This window comes from Balaenoptera physalus (assembly GCF_965194825.1).
Source record: "Balaenoptera physalus genome assembly, chromosome: 19".
Taxonomy (NCBI): Eukaryota; Metazoa; Chordata; class Mammalia; order Artiodactyla; family Balaenopteridae; genus Balaenoptera; species Balaenoptera physalus.
The window spans coordinates 7,815,401-7,842,842 of record NC_138900.1 but is presented as its reverse complement, the minus strand read 5'-3'; the positions used below and the strand labels follow the sequence as shown (position 1 = coordinate 7,842,842).

Here is a 27,442-nt window from a genome sequence, read left to right as displayed (position 1 = left end):
CCGCAGCCCACTCTTCGTGGTCACCAGCGACGACACGGCCTGGTGCTGGCAGAACTTCAAAGGCTCCCTCCGGGACGTGGTGTTTACCGGCAACGGCGTGCAGGGCTCGCCCGCCAGGGACTTTGCACTACTCACACAGCGTAACCACGCCGTCATCACTGTGGGCACCTTTGGGATCTGGGCCGCCTGCCTCACAGGTGGGAACACCATCTACCTAGCCAGCTTCACCCTGCCCAACTCACCCTTCCACACGGTCTTTAAGCCCCAGGTGGCCTTCCTGCCGAAGCGAGTGGGCACCGCAGCCAACCTGGGGCAGGCTAGAGAGAATGGCCCCTAGCCCCGCTCATGTCCCTGCCTCACCCTTGGGCCCAACGGCAGTGTGTGGGGTGCAGCGCGTGGGCTTTCATGCCTGAGTTTAAATCCGGGCTGCTCTGCTTCCCAGCTGGGTGACTTTGGATAAGTGACTTAACCTCTCTGTGCCTTAGTGTGCCACCTGAAAAAAACGACCATAATGTAGCTCTTCGTGAGAATGCAACGAAATCGTGTAGTGTCTTGGAAACAGGGGGTAAGTGTTGACCACTAACATGTATGTGGTTGGCATGCCCTGGACATTTGGACTGCTTTGAAATGGAAACGTATTTTTGCCCTCTCCTTCTTTATAGATCCGGGAGCATGGAGTCCAGATACTTGGTACTTGCCTCCTTGGAGGGTTTGGCGATGAAACTCTTCCTGCCTTCGAGTAAAGGGGAGCTGGGTATTTTTGGCAGCTAAGAATTCAGGCTTTGGGTTGAATGGGGCCTTATCACGAAAGAATGTGAGGGAAAAGAGGGTTTGAGAGGCTGAATCTCGGGGAGATACCTTTGGTGGGGAGGGGGAGTCCCCAGAACTGAGGATGGGGCATGGGAGGGCCTCACAGTGATGGCGGGACTCAACACCGGGCCTTGGTCCACAGCAGCAAAGACGCCCAGAGCCCACATGTCATCGAAGCAGCAGGCTGACCACAGAGGGGCAGGGACCTCAGAGACCGTGCCATGGCCATGTCAGCAGTCACCTGTGTGGACAGGTGACCTGACACCTTGGCACTGTCTGTGCCCTCAGGACCTAATGCCACTGTGAGAAACCCCAATATGGACAAAAGTTGGATTAAGTGATTACAATACTCGTTTTCTTGTGTTTGGTATATTTTAAAGTATGGAGATAACCAATACTTTTATTGACATACTACTCCTTTTTGGATATTAAAAAAAATTTAACATACAATTATTTATGTTCATTTAAAATTTACACCAAACATAGGTGCACTGGTTTAGAAAACATTTCAGTCACATCTCTTTCCTGTTTGAAAACCCTCTCCAGGTATCTTTATTTATTTGAATTTCCATTTCTTGGCATACTTGTGAGGTTGAACACCTTTCCTTTCACATATTAGTAATATTGTACCTCCCTAGAGCCATTTTGGGCCCCAGTTTACTTCTTAAGTCCTCGGTGTCATCATGGAGTGGGGTTAAGGGTAGGGGGCTGTTAAAGCAAGAGATTGGGACTTCCCTGGTGGTCCAGTGGTTAAGACTCCGCGCTCCCAATGCAGGGGGCCCGGGTTCGATCCCCAGTCAGGGAACTAGATCCCACATGCATGCCGCAACTAAGAGTTCACATGCCACAACTAAAAGATCCTGCATGCCACAACGAAGATCCCTCACACAGCCACGAAGATCCTGTGTGCCACAACTAAGACCCGGCGCAGCCAAATAAAATAAATAAATATTAGAAAAATAAAATAAAATGAAAAAACAAAGAAACCAAGCAGGAGAAGGGTCTGGAGGGGAGGGGAGTTGGGGAGGGGGGTTCTGTATTAGCTGTCTATTGCTGTGAAACAAATTACCCCAAAACTTATTAGCTTAAAGCAACAACAGGAATTTATCATCGCTTAGCGTTTCTGTGGGTTAGGAATTCAGGAGTGGCTTAGCTGAGTGGTTCTGTTTGGGATATCCAGTGAGGTTGCTGTCAGGTGTTGGGTAAGGCCACAGTCATCTGAAAGCTTTACTAGGGCTGGGGATCCACTTCCATGGCTAGCAAATTATTGGTGGCTCTTGGCTCTTGGTCACATCCTCTTGATGTGGATCTCTTTGGGGCTGCTTGAGTGTCCTTACAATGCTTGAGTGTCCTTACAGCATGGCGACTGGATTCCTCCAGAGAGAGAAACCCAAGAGACCAAGGTAGAAACTGCAATGCCCTTTACAACGGAGCCTTACCTTGTCACACAATGTCGCTTCTGTCATATCCTGTCCATCACACAGAGCAGCTTGATTGAATGTGGGAGGGAACTACACAAGGGTATGATACCAGAAGGTGAGGATTATTTCAGGCCATATTGGAAGCTGCTGTATTAGTTTGCTAGAGCTGCTGTAGCAAAGTACCATAGATGGGGTGGCTTAAACCACAGACATTTATTATCTCATAGTTCTAGAGGCTTGAAGTTTGAGATCAAGGTGTCGGCAGGGCTGGTTCCTTCTGAGAGCTCTTAGGGGATGATCTGCTCCGAGCCTCTCTCCTTGGCTTGCAGATGACCACTTCTCTCTACGACTTTACATCCTGCCTCTGTACGTGTATGTGTCCAGAATTCCTCTTCTTGTAAGGACACCAGTCATAATGAATTAGGGCCCACCTAATGATCTCATTTTAATTTAATTACATCTGTAAACATCCTGTCTCCAAATACAATCACATTCTGAGGTTCTGGGGGTTAGGACTTCAACATAGGAATTTTTGTGGAGACACAGTTCAGCCCATAACAGCTCCCAGCCTCCATTCCCAGCCCTACCCCCTAGAGTCAGACGGGCTTTACTCCCTTTCCCTTTTTTCCTCCATTCTCTCAGGGCCAGCCCCTTTTCAGGATAACTTACCTTAGCCAGGATCTTTTCCCAAATTAACTCTTTGGGAGAGATTCAAGCCAGAAGGATAGAGGAAACTCAGACCTGACCCCTGGCTCTCTGTCGAGTGTAATAACGCCATCCGGGACTTCCCTGGCGGTCCAGTGGTTAAGACTCCATGCTTCCAATGCAGCGGGTGCGGGTTCGATCCCTGGTTGGGGAACTAAGGTCCTACATGCCACGGAGCATGGCCAAAAAAAAAAAAAGAAAAAGTGTAACAACATCAGAGTATAGAAGTGGATGGCAACTGTATCTCACATTTCAATAAAATACTCATGTTCTAGGTCTCTTCCTGTTGCCCCTCCAAATCTCATCTCCAATGTTCTCCCCCTGTTCTGTGCCCTGGGAGGCTGTCTGATGTTATCTGCTGTGGCCCGAATATATGTGTCCCCCCCCCCCAAATTCATATGTTGAAGCCTTAATCTTCAATGTGTTGGTATTTGGAGGTGGGGCCTTTGGGAGGGATTAGGTTGTAATGGTGGGGCCTTCATAAATGGGATTGGTGCCCTTATAAGAGACATGAGAGAGATGTCTTCTCTCTGCCAACGTTTTATTTTTATAAAGGCAAAAGTGCAAGTTGACCAGCCACCAAAATAAATTGCACTAATTCATTTAACACACATTTATTGATCTGCAAACCAGGAAATGGGCTCTCACCAGGAGCTGAATCAGCAGGTCTTGGGCTTCTCAGCCTTCAGAACTGGGAGGAAGAAATTTCCGTTGTTTAAGCCACCCAGGCGGGGGGTATTTTTGTTACGGCAGCCCAAACTGAGCAACACAGTATCTGTGAGCTCCCCTGCCCTATGCCTTCCTGTTGGCTTGGGTCAGTGGGATCACAGTCCAGAAATCGGAAGAGGAAGGAGAGTGAAGCTGGGGTATTTATTGTCCCAGGTCCATCCCGGCTGACCTAGAGGTGGTAACAGCTCCCCACAGTTGCTAGCCCCTGGGAGCTGTATTGTCTCTCATTGTTTTCCCTACACCCTACCCACATCTTGGTAAATTATCCTATTTAACTCCTCTCATGTCACCTCCTATGAGTGTCCCATCTCCTGCTGGGAGTCTGAGTGACGTCTCCAGGATTTTGGTACTACACACAGAAATTCCCACGTTGAATCCGAAATGCCCACGTTGCTCTGACGTTGAAACCACTAGCTGAATTTCTGGCCAGCTTAGTGGAATGAGGACTTGTTCTCAGTCAAAATCAAATTGACTCACAGAAAATAATGAAGAGAGGTGACATTTCTCACAGACCTGACTTGGTGGATGAAGATGAAATCTGTGGCGCTGTCACAGCACCCACGGGTGGGAAGCTGGGCGCTAGTTTCTTGCACATCTTTTCTTGCACATCCTGGGGACCTTTAGGTGCTGGGGGAAGATTCAGAAGACCCGTGCTCACAGCCACCCTCTCTTGTTACCTCCCAGGAGGTCTCCACCCAGAAAGTGCCCTGCCGGTGGACAGAACAGGCACCAGCTGCCTCCGGGAGCTGAATGGGGTAGCTCGATATACTCTATTGAGCTCTGTTTAATCTAGAAGCTTGGGTGACCCAGCTCTGTTCCCTGTGTTTGAAGAGCCTTGGTGGACAAGGACGTTTACAACTTTTATTTTATCAGGGCCAAAGCAGGAACTGACCAGCTGCCAACAATAAATTACACTAATTCATTCAAGAAGTATTTACTAAGCTCCTTCCTGGATTTGCAAGCCCAAACCAGAAGGTAGCAAGCCCTTCGACACCTTGCCCCTGCTCCTCACCAGAGGGGATACAAGGACGCCCAGAAGGACAGGGACTACTTAGGGTCTCTGAAGACAGAGCTCTCATAGCCCAGCGCTCCAGAGAGCACCAGCACATCGTGTGTGTTTATTATGAGTTGAATTGTGAATTGTGTCCCCCTAAAAGAGATGTTGAAATCCTAATTCCCAGTACCTCAGGATGTGACATCTGGGAAAAGGGTCTTTACAGATGTAATTAGTTAAGATGAGGTCACACTGGAATAAGGTGTGCCCTACTGCAGCACGACAGGTGGCACACAGAACGCCCATGATGACCGAGGCAGAGATTGGCGTTGGGCCTCCAGGAAGGTGAGAGAGTAATTTCCTATTGCTTGAAGCCACCCAGTTTGCGGTACGCGGCTATAGCAGCCCTACAAAACGAATACAGCGTTTAATGCATATTTACTGAATGGACTGAACAAGCTCCGAGTCAGTGCTCCTGGCTTAGCACACAAACAGGTTACAGCCAGCATGTGCACAAATGCCTTGGCCCAGGATCTGTGTTCCTGGTCAGAGCCTGGAACCCAGGGGCCATTAAGAGAACAATGGGGCTGAGTCAAGCAGGGTGAGCCCTGGTTGAACCTGGGAAGCTGCCAGAAGCTATACAGATGTGGCACAGGAGTGACCTACAGCGACATCCTTGCTTTGGATTTATAAGTCCCTGAAACGCTCAGAGCCCATTAAGATCGCATGAGCGTTATCTTTCCAGAAGAGACTCAGGCTTGTCCAACTAGATGCCTGGACCCGAACCAACCCAGATGGGGCTGGGTCCCTTGGGTCGCCTCCATGTGTTTATTTGAGCCCAGCCAGAAATAGATGCCTGGATAGGACAACCCTCTTGGGCCGGGGAGGCTGGGTTTGCTGAATAAGGTTCATTTCGCAGCTCAGCTAGAGCTCAGGAGATTCACAGTCTTATCTCCCACAAGCTCCAGATAAGGCCCCTTCCTCACGGCCACTGAAAGAAAAGCCTCCCCGGTCCCTCTTAAGCACCGCAGCCCTTGGCAACCACCAATCTGCTTTCTGTCTCTATGGACTTGCCTTTTTTGGACATTTCCTACAATATGTGGTTCTTTGGCCAGGCGTTGTTTTAACCCTCAGAGAGGTGAAGTCACTTGCCCAGGACCACAGCTACTGAGTGTGGGAAGCTGAAATCAGCAGCCCGTGGCCAGAGGGTGTGCACTTACCCACAGAGTCATGTGTCCTCTCAGTCATCGCGTGAAGTACATTCCATACAGGGCTGAGTGAATGGAGACCTTCCTCGCAGCGATTGCTTAACCGGGTGATGAAAATGTTCTAAAATGACAGTAGGGATGGGTGTAGAGCTCTGAATCCATTCCGATTTGGAAGTCACTGATCTCCAAGCCGCTCAAAACCATTGAGTTGTGTACTTTATTTATTTTTCTTCCAGTTTTATTGGGATATAATTGACATACAGCACTGTATAAATTGAAGACGTACACCAGAATGATTGGATTTACACACATCGTGAAGTGATTGTCACAATAAGTTCAGTGAACATCCAACATCTCATAGAGATACAAAATTAAAGAAATAGAAAAAAACAATTTCTTTTGCCTATGATGAGAACTCGTAGAATTTACTCTCTTTGAACTGTATACTTTAAATGGGTGGATTTTATAGTATGCGAATTATAGCTCAGTAAAGCTGTTATTTAAAAAACCCAACTCCTGGCACACACACCCATGTAGTGAGTATTAACCATCATCACGCACAAAGCAAAAGGTGCTGGGAATTCCCTGGCGGTCCAGTGGTTAGCGCTCTGAGCGTCCACTGCAGGGGGCACGGGTTCAATCCCTGGTTGGGGAACTAAGATCCTGCGTGCCACGTGGTGTGGCCAAAAAAAAAAAAAAACAACAACAAAAACCCAAAGCAAAGGGTGCTGTTATGTGTGGGGTCTGGGGCACAGACCAGTGGATTTTCACTTTTACATGAGAATGTGTTGGTCGTGGTTCAAAGAAAAAACACAGCTTTAAGAATATCCAGGAAATTATAATCTAGGCTCGGTATTATGTGATATTCAGAGATTACTGTTAATATTTAGATCTAGTAACAGCATGGTGTTTGTTATGTATTTTAAAATATTCTCATCAGTCGGGGGAGCACCATGAAATGTTTACAGATTGAATGAGGAAGCCTGGGTGAGGTATAGATGCCCAAGACTGGCAAAGCGTTGAAAACAACGATGGGTATGTGGGCCTTTATTGTACTAGTCTGTCTACTTTTCTGCATGTTGTTAAATTTAAATTCCATAATACGGTTTTTAAAAATTTACCAAGGCTCCTTTTTTGTGCCAGGGGACCAGCTTAGGAGTGGCCCGGCCTCAGTCCCCACCCCGTAGGGCTCTCAGCCTGATGGCAGAGGCCACAGGTAACCTTGGTGATAGAGGCTGGAAGGATGTTGGAAGTGGTCCTTTAGTTTCCGCTGAGTATCTCCTGCCCAATGCAGAGCCCGTGGATGGCGGGGCGTCCAGGGAGTTTCCAGCGTTTCACCCTCAGCTCTGGATACCCATGCGCCTTCCCTGTGGTCACAAGAGAGCATCCTGTCCACATACCAATATGCAACCTTGGGCTCCAACTCCTTGGGCTCCACGTGCAGCCTCCAACTCCACGGTTAATAAGCAAAACATGTCCTGGGCTCAGCTACCTAGAAACAAGTTTTACAGCTACATGTGTGTCTGGCAAAATGTTCAAAAGTCATGGGGTTGCGGGACAATCCTCCATCAGGAAAATTCTGGCATCCCAGGCCCTGGTTATGAAATGAGATAGTAGTATCTACAGGCAGACCTCGTTTTATCGTGCTTTGCTTTATTGCGCTTCAGCAGATACTGCGATTTTTACAAGTGTGGCAACTCTGCCTCTAGCAAGTCCATCAGCGCCATTTTTCCAATCGCATTTGCTCACTTCATGTCTCTGTGTCACATTTTGGTAGTTCGCGCCACATTTCAAACTTCTTCATTATTATTATATTTGTTATGGTGATCTGTGATCACTGATCTTTGATGTTATTATTACAAAAAGATTACAACTCGCTGAAGGCTCAGATGGTGGTTAACATCTTTTAGCGCTAAAGTTCTTTCTTTTTTAATATTTATTTATTTTATTTATTTATTTATTTTGGCTGCGCCAGGTCTTAGTTGCGGCACGCAGGATCTTCGTTGTGGCATGCGGGACCTTTTTTAGCTGCAGCATATGGACTTCTTAGTTGCGGCATGTGGACTCTTAGTTGCGGCATGCATGCGGGATCTAGTTCCCTGATCACCGATCGAACCTGGGCCCCCTGCATTGGGAGCGTGGAGTCTTGCCCACTGGACCACCAGGAAAGCGCCAGCACTAAAGTATTTTTAATTGAGCTATGTACATTTGTAAAGACATAATGCTATTGCACACTTAATAAATAGACTACAGTGTAAACATGATTTTACATGCACTTGGAAACCAAAAAACTTGTGTGACTTGACTTATTGCAATATTCGCTTTACTGCAGTGGTCTCGAACCAAACCCTCCACATTTCCAAGGGGTGTCTGTATACATATGTACAGCCTCCAACTAAACACACGCTATAGATACATACATAGAGGCTGGTGGGTAGTTACTGGCTTCCCTTACATTTCATGGACATCAGTCCAGGACACGAAGTTCTGAAAGTCCTTTCCTTCCTCCCTCCCTTCCTTCAACAAATATGTATAGAGCACCTACTATCTACCAAGAAATGTCCTTGGCAGTGAGGACACAGTAGGGGGCAAAACAGACATGCTTCCAGCTCTCAGGGCAGCATGCCACCTTAATGCTGTGTAACAAAAAACCCCAAAACAGAATGGCTTCAACTGCAGAATGTATTGTTTCTAAGTTATAGGGATTGACTGGGTGGTTCTTCTCTCCACGTGAGGTCATCTGAGGTCTCTCATGCAGCTGCCTTCAGTGGGGAGCTTGGTTGGGACACTTGGGTCCCCTCCATGTGGCCTCTCTCCTGAAGGATCGGTGGGCTTCCTCACAGCATGGCAGCTGCATTTCAAGAGGACACGGGTCAGTGTTTGAGGAAATGCAGAAGGTGTCTGTGCAGGACCTTGTTTAGGGTCAGCACCGTTGCAGAGGGGCTGAGTCACAGTCACTGCTTACTAGTAATGGTCCACCTGCTGGTACCTCTCCCACGGGGCCTCACTGCTTATCCACAGCAATCTTCTGAAGCAGGTGCCAGGCTATTTCACAGGCTGGGGAAAGTCAGTCTCTCACCCAGAGTCCCCGAGCTTACATGTGGCACAGTCAGGATTCCAACCTGGGCCCGTGACACCCAGTGTGCCCCTCTTCTGTACTGCTTCCCACTTCTGTGCAGCTAGCCCCACGCAGGTGACGGCCACTTTCAGGTTTGTTAAGTAGGGGTTGGATTGAAGGATGACAAGGAGCCAGGGTCCCCGAACATCACGTCCTGGTTTCCAATCCCACTCTGCCCACCTCAGCTGTGGGCTCCTAGGAAGGGCGTGAATTCTCTACCTCGGTTTCTCCATCTCTAAGGGCAAGAGGTTCACAAGAGCACTCACTATGTAGGTGTTGGGCACCCCTGTATTTATTCAACACAAACTTTGTTTTTTGAGTTTTATTTTATTTTTTCACATCTTTATTGGAGTATAATTGCTTTACAATGTTGTGTTAGTTTTTGCTGTATAACAAAGTGAATCAGCTATACATAAACATATATCCCCGTATCTCCTCCTTCTCGCGTCTCCCTCCCACCCTCCCTATCCCACCCCTCTAGGTGGTCACAAAGCACCAAGCTGATCTCCCTGTGCTATGCAGCTGCTTCCCACTAGCTATCTATTTTACATTTGGTAGTGTATATATGTCAGTGCTACTCTCTCACTTCATCCCAGCTTCCCCTCCCTCCCCTCCCCCCTGCCTTGCCCTCAAGTCCGTTCTCTATGTCTGTGTCTTTATTCCTGCCCTGCCACTAGGTTCATCAGTACCACTTTCTAAAATTCCACATATATGCGTTAGCATACGGTATTTGTTTTTCTCTTTCTGACTTACTTCACTCTGTTTGACAGATTCTAGGTCCATCCACCTCACAGCAGATAACTCAGTTTCTTTCCATTTTATGGCTGAGTAATACTCCATTGTATATATGTGCCACAACTTCTTTACCCATTCATCTGTTGATGGACATTTAGGTCGCTTCCATGTCCTGGCTGTTGTAAATAGTGCTGCAATGAACACTGTCAACACAAACTTCTGAGCATTTATTATCAGCAGAAATGGTTCCGGGTGCTGAAGAAGCAGTGAGTGTTCCTTTTAAAAATACAGACTAGGGACTTCCCTGGTGGCACAGTGGTTAAGAATCCACCTGTCAATGCAGGGGACACAGGTTTGAGCCCTGGCCCAGGAAGATCCCACATGCCGCGGAGCAACTAAGCCCGTGAACCACGACTACTGAGCCCACGAGCCACAACTACTGAAGCCCACGTGCCTAGAGCCCGTGCTCCACAACAAGAGAAGCCACCGCAATGAGAAGCCCGCGCACCGCAAGGAAGAGTAGCCCCCGCTCACCGCAACTAGAGAAAGCCTGCGCACAGCAACGAAGACCCAATGCAGCCAAAAACTAAATAAGTAACTAAATTTATATATAAAGAAAACTTCTTCAGTTAAAAAAAAAATACAGACTAAACCCATGTTCATAGCAGCACTATTCACAAGAACCAGAAGATGGAAGCAACCCAAGTGTCCATCAATGGATGAATGCAGAAACACAATGTGGTCTATACATACAATGGGGTATTAATTAGCCTTAAAAAAGAAGGAGATTCTGAAATAGGCCACAATAGATTGAACTTGGAGGACATTGTGTTAAGTGAAATAAACCAGTCACAAAAAGCCAAATACTGTATGATCCCCCTTATACGAGGTACTTAGAAAAGTCAAAACCACAGAACCAGAAAGTAGAATGGTGGTTGCCAGAGGTGGTGAGGAGGGAGTACTGGGAATTGTATGGTGGGGACAGAGTTTTAGTTTTTCCAAGATGAAGAGTACGGGAGGTTGGCTGCACAGCACTGGGAATATACCTAACACTGGAACTGCACACTTTAAAATGGTTAAGGTGGCAAATTTTATGTTAGGTGTATTTTGCTATAATTTAAAAACCACATACATCAGATACGGGTTGAGGATTCAAATCCCAGCTCTGCCACTTGCAGGCTGTGTGACTTTGGACAAGCGACTGCACCTCTCTGTGCCTCAGCTGGCAGTGATCACCTCCTGGAGTGGGGAGGATTAAGCTGTTGATATTGTGCAGCAATAAATAACAGCAATAGGGCTCCTGCCTTCAGGGGCCTACAGCCACTGTAGATATTATGATTCCATTATTATTGTTTTATTATCATTCAAGGTGCAGTATGAATATAAAACAGAGGGTTATGGAGGTTCTTGGTGGCTCAAAAAGTCAGACTAAGCTTTTTTTTTTTTATTAAATTTTATTTATTTTTGGCTGTGTTCGGTCTTCTTTGCTGTGCACAGGCTTTCTCTAGTTGTAGCGAGCGGGGGCTACTCTTCGTTGCGGTGCGTGGGCTTCTCATTGCGGTGGCTCCTCTTGCTGCAGAGCATGGGCTCTAGCGCGCGGGCTTCAGTAGTTGCAGCATGCGGGTTCAGTAGTCGTGGTGCATGGACTTAGTTGCTCTGCGGCATGTGGGATCTTCCCGGACCAGGGCTTGAACCCGTGTCCCCTGCATTGGCAGGCGGATTCTTAACCACTGCGCCACCAGGGAAGTCCCTTTCTTTAGCTTTTCTTTGGCTTATTGTCTATCTCCCCAGTAGAATGTAGACTACATGAGAGCAGACCCTTGTCTGTTTTGTTCACTACTGTGTCTTCAACACCTAGAACAGCACCTGGCACTTAGTAGGTGCTCAACAAATATTTGTTGAATGAATGACTATCACCAGACAACTACATCCTTTCTTGAGCTCATGTGGAACTTTACAGAGCTCTATTCAGAGGACCCACCTGACCTACAATTCTCCATAATCAAGTTTCTTAGGGCAAAGGAATCCATGGAGTCAAGATAATAAGATCATCCCCGTTGGACCTGTCTCTGGTGAATTCCCATGAAAGACTAAGGAAAGCCAGCTCCGGCAGCTAACACGCACTAAGCCACTGTACTACCATGAAACAGCCAAAATTTTGAGGTATGTAAATCGGACAGAATTCACCTTCCAAAAGGCAGCTCAGGGTGATATTGAGAGCTGAACAAACGGACTGATTGAAAGTCAAATGTAATAAAACTATAGAACATGTAGTAGACAGAAAAATGCTCCTCACCCTCCTGCCCAGATGTCCACATCCAAATCCCTGGAACTTGTGCATATGTCACTTGAAGTGGCAAAAAGGACTGTATCTGTGTGTTTACGAACTGTGTCACAAGGAGTCGTGGTCCTAAAAACTGAAAAGAACACTGGCCTAGAAAAGTCACATTGTTGAGGTGTGCGGGCTTCTTTTTTTTTTTTTAATAAATTTATTTATTTTATTTATTTTTGGCTGCATTGGGTCTTCATTGCTGCATGCGGGTTTTCTCTAGTTGCAGCGAGCGGGGGCTTCTCTTGTTGCGGAGCATGGGCTCTGGGCGCGTGGGCTTCATTAGTTGTGGCACGCGGGCTCAGTAGTTGTGGCTTGTGGGCTCTAGAGCACAGGCTCAGTAGTTGTAGTGCACGGGCTTAGTTGCTCCGCGGTATGTGGGATCTTCCCAGACCAAGGATTGAACTCGTGTCCCCTGCATTGGCAGGAGGATTCTCAACCACTGCACCACCAGGGAAGCCCCAAGAAGTCAGACTAACCTTGATACCCAAATTGCAAAGGCACTGGCCAGGCAAGGGCGAGCGAGAATTTGGGTATGAGTGACTTAGATTGAAACCTGCCTCTATGTCACCTTCTCTGTGTGACCTTGGGCTTTCTTCTTGGCATTCTGAGCTGGGGTGTCTGAAAAGAGCAAAGCAGAAGTCAAAGCAAGACACCTGGCTGCTGAGGCTTGGGGAAGTGTGCGAGGAACTTAAATCGAGGCCAGGCTGGGCAGAGGAGGGTTAGGGCCAGTGAGATTGATGCCGAAAACTCAGCTTCTGTGCACGGAATCGAATCGAATCTCAGAGACAGAGTTTTGGGTGAAGTATTAGAAAAGAATAGCTTTATTGCTTTGCCAGGCAAAGGGGGACACAGTGGGCTTGTGCCTCTCAAAACTGTGTGTCCCAACCTGGGGGGATTCGGTGAGGAGTTTTATAGCAATGGTTCAAGGGCGGGGCTGCTGATAAGGATTAGGGTGTGTGCAGGGCCTGCACTCCTTTGATCTGGTCTCAGGTGGTCTCCTGATGAGCTTTTCTGGTTCTTTTAATCTGGCCTCAGGTGGTCTTCTCTGGAATGAAGAATGCTAACATCTTCCATCTTGGGTGGGTTTTAGTTCTGTAAACAGCTCAAAGATATTGTTATGTGTATCCCGTGAGGGGGAACCAGGACCCTGCCCCAAGGCTGCACTATTGTTTCTTGACTACTCCTCCCTTGTCTCTGCATTCCCTCCCTTCCCTGATTAGCACCTGTTTGAACCTGCCCTTTGGAACGCAGGGAAGGGGACACAGAAAGGCTTTTGCGCCCAGGAGCCCCACAGGGTCCTGCTTGGTTTCAATATCACAACTGATAATGGCAATAATCAATTTGCCACTTTAAAGTGTATGATACAGTGATTTTCAGCACACTCATAGTCTTGTACAAGCATCACCACTATCAAATTCCAGAACATTCCCATTCCCTCAAAAAGAAACCGGTACCCAGCACAGTCATTCCCTATTCCCTGCCTTCCCCAGCCCCTGACAACCACTAACCTACTTTCTGTCCCTCTTGACTTGCCTATTCTGGACATTTCATATAGATATTCATACACTATGAAGCCATTGGTCATGGTGGGAGTTTTTACACTGTGGAGATTGACAATTGCTACCAAGAAGGGTTTTCTTCTCCAGAGAGCTGGTGCTGCTAAGACAGGACAGCAGAAGGGTTAAGACAACAGTTCTCAAATGAGGAGTGCTGTCCCCCAGGGAGCATTTTGGGAATCCATGGGAGCATTTTTTAGTTGTCACGATGGTTTTCTGACACTAGCACAGCACTTAGTGACTGAGGGCCAGGACTGCTGAAAGTTACAAGGGGAAGAATCATCCCGCATCCCCATGACTTTTGAACAACCTGTTAGACATTCGTACAGCTGAAAAATCTGTTTATACGTTTCTGAGCCCTGAATCTGCTTCGCATGTATAATAGGTAACCCCACCCACCCCTGCTTCTTTCTTCCACATCACCGAATCGTTGGGGAAACCGGGTCATTTGTCCTGTAGACTGTGTCCCACGTTCTGGACTTGGCTGATTTCATCCTCATGGTGTTGATTCAGTGGCAACTTTATCCTCCTTCCTCCTATTTTCTGAAAACTGGCGATTACAGTGAGAGGCTTGATAGGATTCGGGTTCTTTTTTTTTTTTTGGCAAGGGAAGGCTGAGGCGGGCATTTGTAGATGGTGGTGCAGGGACTTCCTGTCACTTCACGGGGTAGAGGCGCTGCTTGTTCCTCTTTCAGTGTTAGGACTGCTGGGGGCTCTGCTGATGCCCACCTCACCCCTCCCCAGTAAAATTCTTCATCAGTCTTGCGCCTGAGTTTGGCAGCCATAGACAAGCGTTGCCTGGACCCATGATACGCCATTAATATTATCGAGTGAATCGGGCCCCGCTGCTCGCCGCTTACAAAGTCAATACAAACGTTGACAGCAAAGGAAAGGTGCCTTTAATCAGAGTGCTGGCAACCTGGGGAGATGGTGGACTCAGTGTCCCCCCAAAAATCACGTCTGAAGATTCTGCCATGAAACTTGTAAGGGAAAGAGGGAAGTAGTCCCGGTTCATCATTGAGATAGGGGGTCAGTGTCGTCACCGTCATCCAGCTGCGTGCAGGCTGTGGACTCTCGTGATCTTCCTCTAGATGTTATCTTCTTCACACAGTTTGGTCACACAGTTTGTTCAGGAAATTACTGGAGTGGAAGCTAGGGAAGAGACCTGGTCATCTGTTAATTCTTCATTTCTACTTTTTTTTTTTTTTTTTAAATGAAAGCTTCTTTATTTATTTATTTATTTATTTATTTTTGGCTGTGTTGGGTCTTCGTTTCTGTGCGAGGGCTTTCTCTAGTTGCGGCAAGTGGGGGCCACTCCTCATCGCGGTGCGCGGGCCTCTCACTGTTGCGGCCTCTCTTGTTGCGGAGCACAGGCTCCAGATGCGCAGGCTCAGTAATTGTGGCCCACAGGCTTAGTTGCTCCGTGGCATGTGGGATCCTTCCAGACCAGGGCTCGAACCCATGTTCCCTGCATTGGCAGGCAGATTCTCAACCACTGCGCCACCAGGGAAGCCCCCATTTCTACTTCTTTGATCCACGGAAAGAACCAACAAGTTAGGCAGAGTATTGTGCGATTAAAAGATGTGAAAGGTGTGCTTGGACTGGAGATGAGTGGAGCATGAAGATGCCTGGTTTAAAAATTAGTTATAACATAGGTTTGCTAAAGTGACAGGGAAGGGCTTCCACGGTGGCGCAGTGGTTAAGAATCCGCCTGCCAATGCAGGGGACATGGGTTTGAGCCCTAGTCCAGGAAGATCCCACATGCTGCGGAGCAACTAAGCCCGTGCGCCACAACTACTGAGCCTGTGCTCTAGAGTCCGCGAGCCATAACTACTGAGCCCATGTGCCACAACTACTGAAGCCCGTGCGCCACAATTAGTGAAGCCCGCGCTCCTAGAGCCGGTGCTCCGCAACAAGGGAAGCCACCGCAATGAGAGAAGCCCGCGCACCGCAACGAAGAGTAGCCCCCGCTCGCCGCAACTAGAGAAAGCCCGTTCACAGCAACGAAGACCGAACACAGCCAAAAATAAATAAATAAAATAGATAAATTAAAATAAATAAGTAAAGTGAGAGGGAAAGGGGCTGAGGGTAGTTTCCTGCAAAACGCTGCTCACACCTGGACCCATAACATACCATTAAGAGATGCAAAATGGTCATTTCCTAAGGGAATCTTTGTTGAAATAAGGGAAACTGAGAAGCATTCTACTTGCCGGGTGTTTTCCAAGATTCCGTCCTGCCTGGTTCCGTATTCCAGCTTCTCCAACTTTCTAGCCGTGTGGCCTTGGGCAAGTTACTTCACCTCTCTGTGTCTCGGTTTTCCTCGCTGTACCATGAGAGGGTGTCCCTCTCAAGGAATTGTTGTGAAGATGGGGATCAGGTTGGTTGGCCAGGTAAGTGCTAACAGTTGTTTGCCCAACTAAATAAACGTAGGACGCTGAGAGGACTGAACCGGGAAGAACCGGGCCCAGCAGGACGCCGTCCCGTCTCCTCCAGGCGGCCTTCCGGGCAGCGTCCTGCCAGCGCCCAGGGAAGAGGGAGGGGCTCCGGCTGCTCGGCCACCCCGCCTCCCTCGGGCTCCGGGTAGATCCTGGGCAGGGCTTGCGGCCACAGGTGCTGGAAGGTTCGGGAGATTCTGATTGAGAAGTCGACCCCAAGGGAACGGAATGCACTGAGCTGCTCGCCGAGCCACTCTGTCGTCCAGCCAGAACCAGGTGAGAGATGGCGACTGGGAGTTCTCCCTGTACCTGCAGCACGTTTGCGTTCACACACACACACACACACACACACACACACATACACACACACGACAGAGAGCTGGGAAGAGACTTGATCCCAGGGATTCAGCGGCAAGTGGAGACTCAGTTGTCCACTCCTTTGGCCTCTGACCCACTCAGGGCTGCAACCCCGTCCGGGGGTCTCCGGAAGCAGAGGGTCCATCCCTCCCAGCCCAGGTGCCCACCGCCTCTGCCCCCCAGCACACCGGCCACCTGACCTCTCCGTCAGCCCCCAAGCCAGCCGCCCTCCTCGGCTCCCATCACCTTCCTTCCTGGCAAATATGTTACTTGACCTCACTCCCATCCCCTCTGTCACCACCCCTCTCCCCTTCCCCACCCAAGGCCACCAGCTCCCTCCCTCCCTCCTGTCACCCAGTTCCCCGGAACCGAGGCAAACTGAGAACGAAAGGCCAGGACGGGGCCCGCGGTAACTGGAATGTCCTGCTCCCACACGGTAGGCTGCTCCTCGACCTCCGAGACCGACAGCAGGACCCTGGTCAGAGACCCCGGGCTGCAGGCTCCAGCCCCAGGCAAGCCCCCCGCCGGGGAGGTGAGCAGATCCCTGACTCCCTAGATTCTGTGCTAAGTCACCGTTTCCATTCCAGGCCCAGCAGAACGCTGGGGATTCCGAAGTGGTAGCCTCACATTTTTGTCTTAAGCTCTTCCCCAGCGTTGTGATTATAGGGTGAACTTCGGGGACAGGGATGGACAGGGCAAACCTGCCCGTGTCCGGCGGCGCGGTTGTGGAGGGGATCGTGCAGCTGGGCAGGGACTGAGCTGGGCACCGGAGCCGACCTGGGGGAGGAGGCGGGAAGGGGGAGGGAAGGGCTTTCAGAGCTCAAGGAATCGGACACGCAAATTACAGGGTGTGATGGGACTGGACTTCAGGTTGGGGAGAGTTGGGGTTCTGAGCAGAGGAGCCGGTAGGGTGAGCTCTGACGTGGGGACAGAGGCGGGGGAGGAGGGGAGGCACAGAGGCTTCGGCCGGACTCCGAGAGGGGAGGGGCTGAGGCCAGGCCTGGGACAGAGGGAAGTAAGTGGACGAGAACGAGAAAGTTTAAAAGAAGCTATCAGCAGGTTTGGGTGGCCCCACTTTTCTGAGGGACTTGAAGGCAGAATCCCCCTGCAGAGTTAGGGCAGCCCCTCACGGGATGACTCCCAGGGGACCGGGTGGAGCGAGGGACCTTGACTCTTCCTCTCGCCCCTCCCTGAAGGGTATGATGCAGCTGTAAGGACTGAGGGCAGGTAAGGAGATGGACTTCCTGACCTCAGAGGACTAAAGCGAAAGGCAAACTCCTCCCATTTGCCAGAAGCTGTGTAGCCTTAGATTCTGACTGCAGCTGTCGGCTTTCCCCAAGAGCTCACCTCTAATGACCCCCGATGACGTCAGGGGGTGCTGATTTCCAGGTCTCCTCCCCTCCCCAGCTCCCTCTCCCCCCCCGCCCCCCCCTCCCACTGCCCCGCAGCCCTGGCCTTTCCCCAAGCCTGCCACTCACCCGCTCTCTGACCGGTCTCTGAGCCTCAGTGTCCTTAGCTTTTAAATTGGTGTGTTAATGATCGCAAGATTGTTGTTAAAATTCAGCAAGATAAAGCGGTGAGAACTAGGAGGAAGGGGAGCACGACGACAGACAGGACATTTGGTTCGAGCCCGACATAAATGTGAGTTTGGGGTATTAACCCTGCTCCAGATGAAAGGGACAGCCCGTGTGGTCCAGCATTCACTCCACAGCCCTGCAGAGAGGTGCTTTTATTATTATTCCCACTTTTTGGATGATGACACTGAGAGGCCCTTGGTCAAGGTCACACAGCTAATCAGAGACTCTTGCCACACCCCATAGCGCTTCTCTCCAAACCTAAATCTTTCAAAACCTCGCAGTGCGGGGCCCCCCACTCCCAGACACTGGGTTTCACCCTGTGAGGCTCTCCCTACCTCTTCCTCTTCTCCCCGAAGCCTCGGTCAAGGTCATGGGGTCGAGTTCTGGAGGCCAGTGAGGCTCCTCAGCAGTGGCCAATCCCCCTTCCTGGGTGGGGAGGGGAGAAGCAAACAGGAAGACCGAGAGACATTGTTCTAGAACATTCTGCTTTTCCTTGTACCTTGTCTTTCTGTCTGCTGTAAACAAATTTCGAAGGAACATTCAGGGGCACCCGCTGCCGGTCCAGAATTGAAGAGGTTTGATTGTGAGGGTCTGTGCTTCTAATATGCATTTTTTTAACCTACTAGGTGCTGGGAAATGGAGACCAAAAAAAAAAAAGAGGGGCGGGGATATAGGAAAATGAATGAGGCAGGGAGGTGCTGGCAGAGACTCACTGAGAGGAGGGAGAAAAAAAAAAATGGGGCCAGAGGGGACTGCATTCTTCCTGCCTGTATTTCCTGAGCACCTGCTATGTGCCGAGCCCAGCTTCCGAGGGCTGTAGGGGACACACAGGGGACGAGATGGACACTGTCCCTTCCTTCACAGGAGGAAGTGTGTAATAAAGACACAGACAGAGATCTCAAAAGGGACTGACCTAGAGAGGGAGAGAGAGAGTTGGGGCAGAGCAGGGGCTAGAGGTGGGACCCAGTGGAGGAAGATCTATCCTGCCTGGCGGCCTTTTTCTCTCTCCCTCTCTGCCTCTCCTTCTGTCTCTCTGTTGTCATTCTATTCCTGTCTCTGTCTGTTTCTTTCTCTGTGTCTCTCTTTCCCTGCCTCCATCTTTCTCTGTCTCAGTCTCTTTTTGTCTCTCTCTCTCTGTCCCTGTCTTTTTCTCCATTTCTTTCTACTTCCCTCTTTCTCTTTTCCTGTCTTTTTCCATCTCTCTTCCTTCCTTTCCTTCTCTGTCTCCCTTCCTTCCCTCCATCCTTCTGCCTTCCTACAAGCATCCCCCTTGGCCCCCGTTGTTCCATGTCCCAAGCTCGGCAAATTTGGAGCCTGACAGAGGCTCCAAGTCTACTCCTTGCCCTTCAAGCTGGAGGAAGGAAGAGAAAACCGTGATGGGAAGAAGGCAGAGGCCACTCCACAGGGAGCTTTCCTCCTCTTCCCTCGACGCTCCCTCTTCCTTCCTCCAGCTTTCCTGCCCTCAGAGGGTTCCTCTCCCCCGTCAGGGGCAGAGTCTGAGGAATCCTGTGGGGATCTGGACCCGAATGAAAGTGCTGCATGGCCTTGAGGGAAACCAGGAACCAGGAAGGCATCTGGAGCACAGTGATACTTTCACCTCTCCATAGGATCTTTTATTCTCAGGGCTGAATTCACTCTGCTCTGGAACTGGAGCATTCTGCTCTGAACTGGATTTCTCCAGTTCATCCTAGATATGGCTTAACATACTGCACTAGCTGGGCCCTAAGAGGCCCTTCCACTGCCAAGCCCACAATCAACTGGCCACCCTCTCTGTGCTTCTAACTTCAAATTCCCAAGGGAAAGAACCTGCTTGGTACAATTTATCCTCTTGAGCCAGCACCCACCTGCACACATCACAGATTGGCCAATGGATGGGCCACCCTTGGGCCAACATCATATCATGCACTATGGGCTGTGCTTGCATTTTTCTTAAAGACACCCATCCTATTGGATTAGAGCTCACCTTCGGATGACCTCATTATAACTTGGTCACCTCTGTAAAGACCCTGTCTCCAAGTAAGGTCACATTCTGAGGTACCAGGGGTTAGGATTTCAATATATCTCTTCTAGAGGGACACAATTCAACCCATAACGGGCTGTAACAAGGTCTGTGGGTTGGGCAAGCAAAAATGTACTTCCTTAATGCAGTGCAACTCTTTTTTTTTTGTTTGTTTTTTTAGTAAATTTATTTATTTATTTTTGGCTGTGTTGGGTCTTCGTTTCTGTGCGAGGGCTTTCTCTAGTTGCGGCAAGCGGGGGCCACTCTTCATCGCGGTGCACGGGCCTCTCACTATCGCGGCCTCTCTTGTTGCGGAGCACAGGCTCCAGACGCGCAGGCTCAGTAGTTGTGGCTCACGGGCCCAGTTGCTCCGCGGCATGTGGGATCCTCCCAGACCAGGGCTCAAACCCGTGTCCCCTGCATTGGCAGGCGGATTCCTAACCACTGCGCCACCAGGGAAGCCCTGCAGTGCAACTCTTGATCACCCATCACCCATATTCTTTATCTCATGCCTTCAACTCTTTTTTTTTTTGCTACCCACACGGCTTGCGGGATCTTAGTTCCGCAACCAGGGATTGAAACCCTACCCCCTGCACTGGAAGCGCAGAGTCCTAACGACTGGACTGCCAGGGAATTCCCATCAACTCTATTTTTTTAAAAAAAAATCAAATGGCAATCATGGCAGGTGAATCACAGACACACTCACTCACTCCCCAGAAGGATAATCCCCAAAGTCAGCTCTATCTATTGTATCTGCTTCTGACAGTACGGAGCTACTTTAGCTGGTCTCAGGATTCGCAGCCTCTCATGAAATTGATTCCTCCTCTAGGTCTGCCCTAGAGGACCTAGAGGAGGATCATCCCAATACTATGATCTGTGGTCTAAATGCTAGATTTGACCATTACCCATACACCCAACAGGAAAAGTGGAAACCCACTGGTCCCTGGCCCAGAGCCCATACAGAACATCACCTTTTGCTTTGCATGTGATAATATCAAAAATTTACTGCACGTGTATGTGTGCCAGGCACTGCTTTAATCCTCAGAAAGGTGACGTCACTTGTCCAGAATCACACAGCTAATGACTATAGGAGCCAAAATCCAGTCCGCAGCAGGAGGGCGTGCACTTAACCCCAGAGAGATGTGTCCTCTCCAAGTCACCGAGTCAAGTACACTCCATGCAGGGCTGAGTGAGTGGAGGCTTCACTTTCAGTGGCCTTGAGAAAGTGGCCTTATCTGGAGCCTGTGGGTAATAAGGCTGAGACTTTCGTGAGCCAAAACTGAGCTTTGAAATAAACCTTATTCAGCAAACCCAGCCTCCCTGGCTCCTTTCTTTCAATGCGGAAGGGGCTAGAGGAGGTTGTACCACCCGGAAGTCTATTTCTGGTTGTGCTCAACACCTGGGGACACCCAAAGGTCCCGCACCCCCTGCTGAGTTGGTTCAATTCAAATCCAGGCATCTAGTTGACAAGCCTGAGTCTCTTCTGGAAAGAGAACCCTCCTGTGATCTTAGTGGACTCAGAGGGTTTCAGAGACTTATAAATCAGAAGCAGGGATGTTGCTACATTAGGTCTTGTGCTAACTTTTCTCAGCCATAATGAACCCTAAAGGACCACACCGGAATAGCTTCTGGAAGCTTCCCAGCTTCAATCAGGTCACACCTAGCTTGATTTAGCCCCAATGTTCTCTTCTTAATGGCCATTTGGTTCAACAGTTTGACCAGGAACACAAGCCCTAGACCAAATCAAATAGAAACCTTTACCTCTAACCTACTTTGGTGCAGAGCTTCCAGGATATGCTGCGATTAAAGCCTGCTCAGGAGGAAGGGATTTTTTTTCACCTGGGTGGGAACCTCATATTCACAGAGAAGGAGGAGGGAAGCCTTTGGAAGAGCTGAGAGAACAGAAAGCCATCTTTCCTGGGATATCCTCCCAGATATCGGCATTCCCATTCACTCAGAGTCCAAGCTTGCTCAGTCAGTGGCCAGACCTGGACTTTCCCTGCAGCAACATGTGTTGGTCCAGCCTAGACTGCAGAAGGACAAAGCCCATCAATCATTTCTAGATGGGATCTTAGCAACAATAAGGTGTTAACTGTGCTGACGTTAAGTAAGGATTTTTCTGCTTTTCCTTGCTGGCTTCTAGCTACATAATGGGGAGTCAGAACCAATTCATTTCCTGCTTTTCTTTACTTATGCTCCGCAACCATATCTTCAAAGTCTCATCCTTTCGGGGCCTTTGATTTGTTCTAAACAATCTCAGCCAACAGCTTAATTAACTGCTTCACTCTACAAACCACTGGGTCAAGATTTGTGACCCAAGATGGGGAATCCTCAATGCCCTGGACCTCCTATAATGATGTCGCAGGAGAATGTGGTGTGAGAGGATTGTCATGTCCCAGGTCTCGGGTGAGTCTCTGGGACGGGCCACCAAGTGAGGGTCCTTGGCTTTGCACAGGAAAGAATCCAAGAGCGAGCCATAGTAAAGTGAAAGCAAGTTTATTTAGAGAGATACACATTCCATAGGCAGAATGCAGACCATCTCAGAAGGTGAGAGTGGCCCCAAGATATGGGGTGGTTAGTTTTTATGGGCTGGGAAATTTCATAGGCTAAGAAGTGGGAGGATTATTCCACCTATTTTGGAGAAGGGACAGAGATTTCCAGGAACTGGACCATCGCCCACTTGTTGGGCTTTTATGGTCAGCCATGGAACTGTCATGGCCCCTGTGGGTGTGTCATTTAGCATATGCTAATGTATTACAATGAGCATATAATGAGGCTCCGGGTCAACTGGAAGTCGAATCTTCCGCCATCTTGGACCTAACTGGTTCTAACCAGTTTTTGTCACACCCTGTTTTTCTCAATGGCTGTGTTATTCTTTAAGGGTGTGCCCTGCCCCCTTCCCTCCTGTCTCAATACCATAGTGAGCCCATGTGTTTTCAGGAGGTCTGTCCTATGTATGCAACCACCCTAACTCCCGGAACTAGCTTCTGTTGTAACCAGAGTTGAAAGGAACAGGTTGTACTTGTTCAAATATAAGCAGATTTTCTGGGATTTCTTGACCAGTAGTTGAAGTTCCTTTGAGGTGTCTGCACATCTCTTCAGGTATCTTCTGGTTACTGGCTTCCTCTGCTTCAGCCTGCAACTGATATGTCCCAGCCACACTTACCTCTACTCTCCCTTTCAAGATTACCTGCTGTGGTTTCATAGAATGATCTTTGGTCTTTGTCCCCAGTTCCTGGCACATAGCACCTAATATCCTTGGCATTTTCTCATTACTAAGTGACAGGACTTGATGAGGCAACTCTTGCCAGCCCTCTAGATGGCTTCAGGATGGGAGCTGGTCAGCAGAAAGACCAAGCCTTCATTAGAAGATTGGCACTTTTCAGCTCTGGAGGGGGGAGACGGACCAGAGATTGAGCAAATCACCAGTGGCCAAATGATTTAATCAATCGTGCCTACATAATGATACCTCCAAAAAAACCCTGAACAATGGGTTTCAGGAAGCCTCTGAGTTAGCAAACATGAGCCAGGAGGGTGGTCTACCCCAACTCCAAGGGGACAGAAGCTCTGTGCTCAGGACCCTTCTGGACCTCCTCCTATGGACCTCTTCTTCTGACTACTCATTTGTCTCTCTTATAATTAACTAATAAACATAAATAAAGTGTCTTCCTGAGTTCTGTGAGCCATTCTAGCAAATTATCAAGCCTGCTAGTTTCCTGGTCATGGGAATCCCCGATCTATGACTGGTCAGTCAGAGTATGAATGGCCCTGGACTTGAGATTAGTGTCTGAAGTTGGGGGCAGTCTTCTGGAGCTAAACTGTTTCACTTGTGGGATCTGATACTAAGTCCAGGAAGACAGTGTCAGATTTGACTTGAATTGTTGGACACCCCAATGGCATCAGGAGGAAAAAACTCTCACCTACCAACTGCCTTCTGAGCTTTTTAATAAAAATACTCAAAAGAGTGAACTGGCCAACTCGTCTTTTAGAGCCAGCCTACACTTGTCAAGACCTTAACCAAGGAAAGGAGAAGCCACTGTGGAGCCAGGCATCTATCTCAAGTTCAGTCATCTCTGGCCAGGAGGGTGGACAGGTCAAGCTCTTGATGGGCAGGGCAATTTCCCATCAAAGGGGATATAGATAGGCAGGGCATGCAGAGATGGACATCTTTAGAAACTGGATCCCAGGCTTCCCTGGTGGCCCAGTGGTTGAGAATCCGCCTGCCAGTGCAGGGGACACGGGTTTGATCCCTGGTCTGGGAAGAGCCCACATGCCGCAGAGCAACTAAGCTGGAGCGCCACAACTACTGAAGCCCGCGAGCCACAACTACTGAAGCCCGTGCGCCTAGAGCCCGTGCTCCACAACAAGAGAAGTCACCGCAATGAGAAGCCCGCGCACTGCAATGAGGAGTAGCCCCCGCTCGCCGCAACTAGGGAAAGCCTGTGCACAGCAACGAAGACCCAACACAGCCAAAAAAATAAAAACAAATAAATAAATTTATAAAAAAAAGGAAACTGGATCCCCAGTAAATAGTAGGTTCGTACACTTGAACTCATTATATATAGACAGCCACACATGTATACTGACAGTCTATAAACACCCACATTTCAACATACAATGTGTATACACGTAATGTACGCATAGCGTCACATATACACACATGCTATTTGTTCACAGTCACCTGCACACCATATATATAGTACACACCCCTGTATGTACACAATACAAATATCACTCAGAGATATTTTGAGTTTGGTTTCAGACCACCACAATACAGCAAATATTACAACAAAGTCACACAATTTTTTTTGGTTTCCCAGTGCATATAAAAGTTGTGTTTACCCTGTACTGTAGTCTATTAAGTGTGCAATAGCTTTATATCTAAAAAAACCCAATGTACATACCTTAATTAAAGACACCTGATTTAAAAAAAAAAAAAAGACCTGGTGAATGAAAAATAAACACTGTATTAGATTTAAAAAAACAAAAACAACAAAAACAACAACAACAACAAAAAACCTGATTGCGGGACTTCCCTGGTGGTCCAGTGGTTAAGACTGTGCTGCTACTGCAGGGGGCACGGGTTCCATCCCTGGTGGGAGAAGTAAGATCCCACATGCCACGTGCTGTGGCCAAAAGATAAAAAAAACAACAACAACAACTTCATCAGTCTAGACACTTAAGATCTGCATACTTTATGTGTCAAATAAAAACTTCAAAAAATGCCTGATTGCTAAAAAATGCTAACCGTCATCTGAAAATGCAGGCTTGCCACAAACCTTCAATTTGTAAAAAATGCAGTATCCGCGAAGTGCAATAGAATCAGGTGTGCCTGTATATACACAGCCGTACAAAACAATGTACACATGTCCATTCACCTGCACACAATTCCACACTCACATATGTACACAACATATAAATACCCATATATACTCATACAACGCACGTGCCATGGGTGTCTATATACATAACAGTGCATAGACACATGTAAACATGCACATATGAGTCCAGTGGAGACACAGCCACATAACACACACTCCAGAGCTGTACCTGCATACATGTAACCCGAGCATTCACACTCATTTCCACGCGCACGCAAAGTAGATCCACACGTACGTCCATCCGCGCAACGTCTGCTCGGACAGCTGCGCTGCCAGCTTCATGCACTATCCCAGGGCCTCCGTCCCCTGAGCTAACCGTCTCCCGCTCTCCCTCTCCTAACAGCCATGCTGAGCACACAGGCACCTTTCTTCTTCCCCACGGCCCCCTTCATCCTCTTTGTCTTCACGGTTTCCACCGTATTTCACCTTCAGCAGAAGCTAGCGAAGATTCAGCCCACACGGGAGTTACAGACGCTGGAGCCAGCAACCAAGGAATCTCCCTCGAGCACCCAGTGGAGCCCCCAGCCGAAGGGCATGTGGACGGTCAATGCCATAGGCCGCCTGGGGAACCAGATGGGGGAGTACGCCACCCTGTACGCCCTGGCCAAGATGAACGGGCGGCCGGCCTTCATCCCACCCCAGATGCACAGCACGCTGGCCCCCATCTTCAGAATCACCCTCCCCGTCCTGCACCACACCACGGCCAGCAGGATCCCCTGGCAGAACTATCCCCTGAACGACTGGATGGAGGAGCGGTACCGACACATCCCGGGCGAGTACGTGCGCCTCACCGGCTACCCCTGCTCTTGGACCTTCTACCACCACCTCCGCGCCGAGATCCTGCAGGAGTTCACCCTGCACGACCACGTGCGCGAGGAGGCCCAGAACTTTCTGCGGGGTCTGCAGGTGAATGGGAGCCGGCCGAGCACCTACATAGGGGTCCACGTGCGCCGGGGGGACTACGTCCACGTTATGCCCAACGTGTGGAAGGGCGTGGTGGCCGACCGGCGATACCTGGAGCAGGCCCTGGACTGGTTCCGGGCTCGCTACCGCTCCCCCATCTTCGTGGTCACCAGCAACGGCATGGCCTGGTGTCGGGAAAACATTGAGGCCTCCCGCGGGGATGTGGTCTTTGCCGGCAATGGCATTGAGGGCTCACCCGCCAAGGATTTTGCATTGCTCACGCAATGTAATCACACCGTTATGACCATTGGGACGTTTGGGATCTGGGCCGCCTACCTCTCAGGTGGAGAGACCATCTACCTGGCCAATTATACCCTCCCAGACTCTCCCTTCCTCAAAGTCTTTAAGCCAGAGGCAGCCTTCCTGCCAGAGTGGATTGGGTTCGCGGCAGACCTATCCCCACTCCTCAAGCACTGATGTTAGCTGGTCCTCAGCACTCCATTCTCCTTTTCTGGCTCCCCCAAGATCTGTTCCAAGGTATGAGGAGCACATTATTACATGTTCCAGAACACTTCCCTCTTGTACCATAATGCTTCAGGCTGCAAGTAACAGAAGTCCCAATTAACTTGTTTAAATAACATGTTCATGTGTCTCACACAACAGGACCAGAGGTGGCACATCTCCAGGGTTAATTTAGCAGCTCAACAAGACCCCAGTTCTGGGACTTCCCTGGTGGCACAGTGGTTAGGAGTCTGCCTACCAATGCAGGGGACATGGGTTTGAGCCCTGGTCCAGGAAAATCCCACATGCTGCTGGAGCAGCTAAGCCCATGCGCCACAACTACTGAGCCTGCACTCTAGAGCCCGCGAGCCACAACTACTGAGCCTATGTGCCACAACTACTGAAGCCTGCGCGCCTAGAGCCCATGCTCCTCAACAAGAGAAGCCACCACAATGAGAAGCCCACGCGTGACAGTAAAGAGTAGCCCCTGCTCACCGCAACCAGAGAAAGCCCGTGCACAGCAATGAAGACCTAATGCAGCCAAAAATAAATAAATTTTTTAAAAAATAAAAATAAGTCAAAAAAAAAAAAAGACCCCAGTTCTATCCATCATGTTGAGCTGACATAATCTCTTAAATCAGCTCCCATATGCTCCCCGTGGTCCCAAGAAAGCTGCCACAT

At 49.2% G+C, this 27,442-nt stretch overlaps 1 protein-coding gene across 3 annotated transcripts; it reads left to right on the top strand.

Annotated features, from left to right (window-relative positions):
* Positions 1 to 348: 348 nt before the first annotated feature.
* Positions 349 to 27,317, top strand: FUT2 (fucosyltransferase 2 (H blood group)). Of its 3 annotated transcripts, XM_082437451.1 has the most exons (3): positions 16,249 to 16,319; positions 16,841 to 16,932; positions 25,701 to 27,317. In XM_082437451.1, the coding sequence occupies exon 3, from the start codon at positions 25,703 to 25,705 to the stop codon at positions 26,735 to 26,737; it is 1,035 nt and encodes a 344-aa protein (XP_082293577.1). In that variant the 5' UTR covers positions 16,249 to 16,319; positions 16,841 to 16,932; positions 25,701 to 25,702; the 3' UTR covers positions 26,738 to 27,317. The 3 variants fall into 3 exon arrangements, with proteins under 3 accessions (XP_082293575.1, XP_082293577.1, XP_082293576.1); XM_082437449.1 differs by lacking the exon at positions 16,841 to 16,932 and having other exon boundaries at positions 349 to 16,319; XM_082437450.1 differs by lacking the exons at positions 16,249 to 16,319; positions 16,841 to 16,932 and adding an exon at positions 17,854 to 18,041.
* Positions 27,318 to 27,442: the final 125 nt, after the last annotated feature.

Bases quoted from the DNA above. Each gene is read 5' to 3' on its own strand.
- FUT2 (XM_082437449.1), top strand. From the start codon at position 25,703: ATGCTGAGCACACAGGCACCTTTCTTCTTCCCCACGGCCCCCTTCATC.